Source organism: Populus nigra, chromosome 3 (genome assembly GCF_951802175.1).
Source record: "Populus nigra chromosome 3, ddPopNigr1.1, whole genome shotgun sequence".
NCBI classification, from domain to species: domain Eukaryota; kingdom Viridiplantae; phylum Streptophyta; class Magnoliopsida; order Malpighiales; family Salicaceae; genus Populus; species Populus nigra.
The window spans coordinates 13,584,209-13,591,030 of NC_084854.1; the positions used below are offsets into that span (position 1 = coordinate 13,584,209).

Sequence of the window (6,822 nt, forward strand, 5' to 3'; positions counted from 1 at the left end):
TGTTTTAAAATTAATAATTATACAAGTTTTTAAAAATTCTAAGAAGATTTAAATTTATAATTATTAAAAATTAAATTCAAAAACTGACCAAGTTAAACTATCTCTTAAAATAAATAAATAAATAAGCCGTTTCAATTAAATTCCTAAAACGTCAAATATTCTTTCCCATTATTTTAAAAAGAACCACGGACACCCACGGGAAAATAATAATTATTTTTTTTAAAAAAAAAAACTTCTTCAACACTATACCAGTAGCCTCCATACAGGCCTTCATAACCAAACGCATCTCCGTATTCATCTTCTACAACGCAATCTAAGCCTTCATTATGGTGGCAGATTCCTTAGCACTCGTACCTTCAATATGGTAGCACGAGTAGCGGCTTTAGTAGCTTATCCTGGATACCTCCAGCAGTGGAGGAGGCAAAGCTCCAGTGGTAGCATCAGTACCGGCCGGCATAGCTATTTTCTTACAATAAAGAAGGGACTGGTACTGAGCTAGTAGATACGATTGAGTCAGTTGTTGATCCAGAAGCGGTAGAAGTGGTACTGAGCTAGTATACCTTCCATATCAAGAGCTAGGGAACTGGATGGGATTATTGAGGAACTCCGCCCTTTTTCACTGGGCTCTCGTGCCTTGTTTTAAGCAATGGCGGATCATGCATGTTCTGCTTGAGTATCCAGAGACCATGGAGAAATGATATTTTGAAAACCTTGCAGCCAGCGAGATGAGCACCCTGGTTGTTATCATCTTTAAATGCCGGAATACACGATAAAATCTTAATTGATGTTACATACTTAAATGTCATTATTCTAAATCAGAACATTAATTAAATATTATATATCATGTTAATTCACAATTTCTTTTTATTTTATATGTTAATTGCTCCATTTATCCTAAAATATTTCTCTTTCTTCTTCCTCGCTCCTTTTAGCTGTCTGCTGCTGCTTCTTCCCGTGATCTTGTCGGTCCCTAACCAAAAAAACCTTTTGCTTGTGATTTCAATTCAATTCAGTTTATATATTTTAGTACTAGTTCAAGGAAGACCTGAATCCCTTGTGCCAAGAAAAAAAAAAACAAAACAAAAAAAACATAATCATAAAAGAAAAGGAAAGATATTTTATTGCTTGCCACCTATTTGTTAATTTGTTTGGTTAGAAAACCAGCAACATCTTCGCCCAAAATAAGAAGAACCTCAAGAAAACGGAGGTCAACGATGTCTGTGCTATAATAAGTATGGGCGGTGTCTGTCTGATTCCTAATCCCTTGTATTTACTTACCGGTTGGATTTCTCAGTCATTGCATGGATTCGATTTTCGCTCCTAAATCATCGTCTATTTCCTCATTATCATCATCAGCTCTCCTTTCACGGTTTCTCGAAGCTTCGAGTTCTAGGAAATTATCTTCGCTTACTTTCATTGGTTCCCGTCCCTTTCGACCCTCATCATATTCAACAACATTCGCCATGGCATCCAATGATGTCTCCAAGCCCAAAATCATCACCGGTGATTTTGGTTATGTTCTTGAAGACGTTCCTCATTTCACCGATTACATTCCCGATCTTTCTGTACGTTTTCGTTGTTCATCAATCTAATTGGAATCGTCAACCCTCCTATACTCTTTATTATTATTAAAATTTATTTATTTGGGTGCAGACTTATTCCAATCCTCTACAGGACAATCCTGCTTTCTCTGTTGTCAAGTAATTATTTGATTCATCTGTGTAATTTTATTTCTCTTTTGCTGACTATGAAATAACATCCGATCTTGGAGGGAGGTTAATCGATCTTGTGTTTCCGTTTTAAAAGTATTTAAAAAATATATATTTTTAAAAGCTATTAATTTAGCAATAATTATTGTTATTAATTTTTTGGGCAGGCAATATTTTGTCCATGTGGATGATTCTGTTCCACAAAAGGTAACCCTTTTCATGAACAATTTACTAATCGCATAAATAGACACAGACTAGAGTAGTTTCCATTAATCCAGAATGCAATTTCCCTCTTAAACGCCGAAGGTTTCTGGAGTGAAATGCAGGGAAATGAATGGTCAGATAGCTTATAGAGTTTTATCTACATGTATAGTTAAATTTTATCTTCCCATCTTTTTTAGATTGTGGTTCACAAGGATAGTCCCAGAGGGATACATTTCCGTCGCGCCGGACCCCGTCAAAAGGTGTTTCTTATGGCTATCATGCTGTTGAGTGTTGGAACAACATGTGCCTCTCCATTTACACACGTCTTGGATATTTCTCAGGTCTATTTTGATTCCGATGAAGTTCATGCTTGCATCGTCACATGTGGGGGTCTGTGCCCAGGACTCAACACTGTAATTAGAGAAATAGTGTACAGCTTGTACCATATGTATGGTGTGACAACAGTGCTGGGCATAGATGTGAGTTATTGTTAAGATCTGTACTCCATTTTATGTCCAACTATATTCCTTTTCTACTTCTTCTTATCTCTCTTTCGCTTTCAATTTCATTTGTTTACTGAAATGAATTCCATAACCAATGGATCATAAACTTACAATGTAATGGAATCTACAGGGTGGATACAGGGGTTTCTATGCTCGAAACACAATTCCTCTGACGCCTAAGGTCGTGAATGACATTCATAAACGTGGTGGAACCATCCTTGGGACATCACGAGGTGGCCATGATACTTCAAAAATTGTTGACAGCATTCAGGATCGGGGCATCAATCAGGTGGGTGGAAGACATAATTTGTTAGCCAATTTGTCCCTAGTGAGGAGTTATTCACCCTTCCAAAGAACAAAAATTTATCCACAGTTTTCTCACCAACCAGGTTTATATTATCGGAGGAGATGGAACTCAGAAAGGGGCATCGGTGATATTTGAGGTAAATATGCTTTTATACCAACTGAGGACTGGGCTTTAGTTGCACCTGGACATTGATGCATAAAAGCATAGTCTATTGCTTTGGTTCATTTTGCGGACCTGGTTGATCTGGAGTGAAATATAAGAAAAGAAAAGGAAGGTAGGAAAATCAAGTGTAGAAGTATAAAGATAACTATGCGAAATCAGGAAAATTAGCTGGTGAAACCATGACTGATTCTGCCTCATCTCTTATTCCCATAAATTTTAATTCTTCAACCTTGCAGGAAATTAGAAGGCGAGGTCTCAAAGTCGTAGTTGCTGGAATTCCCAAAACCATTGATAACGACATTCCGGTACCTTTTTTGGTTGTTGTTAGCTACACGATGTATCATCTACCACATAGCTGCAATGCTTCAGCCATTATTTTGAAAAATAAGACACTGTAAGTTTCGTTTTATACATGGCAGGTCATTGACAAGTCCTTCGGCTTTGACACTGCTGTTGAGGAGGCCCAGCGTGCTATTAATGCAGCACATGTCGAGGCTGAAAGTGTAGAGAATGGTATTGGTCTTGTGAAGTTGATGGGCCGCTACAGCGGTATGCCTCGATTCTTATCCTGAAATCATCTGTAATTTCACTGCAAGTCTTAATGTACTGTGTGCAAACAATATTGAATTTTATACATTGACTCAAGTCGTGGCAGGTAAAAGAAAAGGAATTCTGGATTCTTTTGATTCATTAAAGGAAACAGGAACAAAGAACCACATAGAAGCTATCTCAAGAAATTAGATTTATTTTAAACCAATCCATATATATTACTTGACTTGGAATGTTTGACAACGGTGCTTGCTATGAATAGGAACCCAAACCACAAAATAATAAACTTAAATCCAATAGGAACAGGAAACACAACCCAAAATACTATACTCAAGTTGACAACATGATAGAAACTCCACACCCTTTCTGCTAGAGACCCTTCATTGATGCCCAAAATCCCCTTCGAATGTTCTAATTATCCTTTGTTTATACATTAGCTATTTTATTAGTTCTAATGTCATGATCTCAGTGTTTGTTCTCATTTAAAATAAAAATTCAACAATCTAATAAGGTAAAATCCAATGATTTCTTTTAAAGTAAGTAATTCGTTAATATTCTTCTGTATCTGTATTCAATGTGTTTAATGAAAAACCTTTATGCCTCGTGTTGCAATTGGGTGTGTGGTCTATATATATATAATCATATAAAACTGTATAATTAAACATTATTCCTAGAAGTCTTCCCTCTTGCCTTCGTCCATTTCTCACCTCAACATGTCCCTTCTACAGAGTACTTACATGTGTCCTAGGTGGGAATTACCAGAACACGTGCATGTAGCTCTGTCTTCAAAGCTGTATGGCTGGGAAATGTAGGTCCTATGTAACTGTTTTCATTGTTTGGTCATGCAATTTCTATATGATCTCGTTAGCCATTGATCATCACTTTATGTTTCAACGATTTAAAATTTCTAACATCGTTATTTTTTTTCAATCCAGAACCTAATAGTAAGAAATATGAGAGAAAAGTACGAAATAAAATGTGAAACAGCGAGCTTTTTGTTAGTTATGTAGTAGTATAGGGAAAAATTGAAACTTTTAATAATTATGGGGATAACATTGGAAGATTTTAAACTATGGATCTACAAGGAAAAAAATATAGTTTACCCAAAAATTAATTAAGTTCATGCGCAGGCTGTTATGCCTTTCCTTTTTCATTTAGGAATCCTTATTGAATTTGATGTGCAGGGTTAATTGCAATGTATGCTACTCTTGCTAGCCGAGATGTGGATTGTTGCCTGATTCCAGAGTCACCTTTTTATCTAGACGGGAAAGGTGGGCTTTTTGAATACATAGAGAAACAACTGAAAGAAAATGGGCACATGGTTATTGTGATAGCCGAAGGTGCCGGACAGGAGCTGCTTTCTGAAAGCATGCAATCAAGGAACCAACAAGATGCTTCAGGAAACAAGCTTCTTCAAGATGTTGGGTTGTGGATTTCACAGGGAATCAAGGTATTGAATCTAACTCAAACTCTACCTCAAACATCATATATTATCCAGTAACATGTCATACCATATTACATAGACTGACACTTGCTTTTTCCATGAATTCGTATTCAGTATTAGAAGTGAAATATACTCTAGTAAACTAATTTGTTTCGTTCCTTCACTGCAGGACTATTTTTCAAGGCAGAAGACGATGGCTATAAACCTTAAATATATAGGTTAGAATTACACATTTTAACTCATGCATTTAATTTTTAATTAAGCTTTTTGGCTTCGAAACAAGATCTTTATAGCTTTTTGGCTATAAACCTTAAATATACAGGTAAGATTTACACATTGTGATGAGATCCTGTAAATTGTTTTCCCCTGCAGATCCTACATATATGATCCGTGCCGTACCTAGCAATGCATCTGACAATGTGTACTCCACACTTCTGGCTCAAAGTGCTGTGCATGGAGCAATGGCTGGTTATACAGGCTTTACTAGTGGTCTCGTTAATGGAAGGCAAACATACATACCCTTCTATGTGAGTTTTTCACTTGCATATAATAGGAATGTCTTCTTATTGGTGGGATCATTTTTGTTTGTCTAGAGAGAATCGATTCATTAGAATTATGAAATTTTGTGAAGTTATTATTTCTTATATGGCATTGATGTCCTTTCGGTGTTCACATTTTACATCCGCTCTTCATTACCGCTCTTGTACCTTTTGTCTTTTTTCTGTCATTCAAACTTAGATCCTCCCTGCCCAACTCTTTAGCTTCCTTGTCTTTTATCTGATGCTGCTGCTGCTGTTTGTGTGTGTGTGTGTGTGTTTAGTGTTGTTTCCTTTGCATTTATCTTTTATATTTGTCTTTCTTTATTCAAGTGAAATGTGAATGTTCCATAATTGGGCCTATTGCTGCATGTTGGCCTGCAGCGAATCATTGAAAAACAGAACAAAGTGGTTATAACAGATAGGATGTGGGCTAGGCTCTTATCGTCAACAAATCAGCCAAGCTTTATGAGTGATAAAGATGTCATTGAAGACAAAACGGAGTGTATCTCTGGAGAAAAGAAAGAGGAAGACCCAGCAACCCAGTTTTTGGATAATGGGAATCGTGCTGATGGAGTTCTGGAGAATAAAGAGGTCAGCTCCGTGTGATTCCGAATAAAACCATAATGATCAATAGATTGCTACTATCATTGCTTAGCCCGCAATTATGTACTCCCTCTATGTTCCTACAGCTCTCGGTTCTGTTGCATTAGTCGTGTTCCAAGGTCAATTTCTGCTTCTGTTTTATTTAAGTGGATTAGGAAAAGATAGATCATTCTGCGAGGACCTTATTCTCAGAGATAAATAATTTATGCTTGTGGGGGACAACAAATTTGCAAGGGGAGAGTTGGCTCATGAGCCGAACAGTATAGTATACAATGCGTGGCTTGTATTTTAAGCATTTTTTTGCACTGTAGTTTCTGCCCTCTATTGTATTTATGGATGGATATGAATGGAGATGATCATGATTTCAACTAATTTGAATGCCCTTATGAATTTTATACAAATAAATTATCTACCACTTGAAAATGGGAAAGCAAATTAGAGCTGGAAGACGTTACCAAATGCTTATTGAGAAAAACCTTGTAAAGATTATTACCTTTACAGGGGGATGCTATTGCGCAAGAGAAACGCCGAAAACAGAGTTTGACTCAAAGATGGTTCAACCACACTGTATGCTGCTACAATCCGAACAAAGTTCATGACTATTAGCATTCTAGAAACAACAGTGCTATGCGTGCGTGGGTTGCAGAAAATCAAAATCAAACCCTTAGCTGGTTTCCTATACTCTGAGTCTTCTTCCTTGTTCCTTTACAAGTATCAAATGGTTTGAATTCTAAGCCTGGAAAAGATTATTAAAAACACATGGTGCCTTTCTTTAAAACCAGAGGCAATGGTTTTCAAAATG

At 36.7% G+C, this 6,822-nt stretch overlaps 1 protein-coding gene across 2 annotated transcripts; it reads left to right on the forward strand.

Annotated features, from left to right (window-relative positions):
• The first annotated feature begins 983 nt into the window (after positions 1-983).
• On the forward strand, positions 984-6,330 carry LOC133688812 (ATP-dependent 6-phosphofructokinase 3-like). 2 transcript variants are annotated; one of them, XM_062108428.1, is made up of 13 exons: positions 985-1,565; positions 1,654-1,700; positions 1,877-1,916; positions 2,111-2,173; positions 2,255-2,392; positions 2,547-2,705; positions 2,806-2,859; positions 3,122-3,190; positions 3,305-3,434; positions 4,619-4,884; positions 5,048-5,096; positions 5,251-5,405; positions 5,799-6,330. In XM_062108428.1, the coding sequence occupies exons 1-13, from the start codon at positions 1,302-1,304 to the stop codon at positions 6,021-6,023; spliced, it is 1,659 nt and encodes a 552-aa protein (XP_061964412.1). In that variant the 5' UTR covers positions 985-1,301; the 3' UTR covers positions 6,024-6,330. The 2 variants fall into 2 exon arrangements, with proteins under 2 accessions (XP_061964413.1, XP_061964412.1); XM_062108429.1 differs by lacking the exon at positions 2,111-2,173 and having other exon boundaries at positions 984-1,565.
• The last annotated feature ends 492 nt before the right edge of the window (positions 6,331-6,822 follow it).

Coding starts and splice junctions, on each gene's coding strand:
- LOC133688812 (XM_062108428.1), top strand. CDS start 1,302: ATGGATTCGATTTTCGCTCCTAAATCATCGTCTATTTCCTCATTATCA. Junction 2,174..2,254: donor GCGCCGGACCCCGTCAAAAG/GTGTTTCTTATG, acceptor GATATTTCTCAG/GTCTATTTTGATTCCGATGA. Junction 5,097..5,250: donor TATAAACCTTAAATATATAG/GTTAGAATTACA, acceptor TTTCCCCTGCAG/ATCCTACATATATGATCCGT.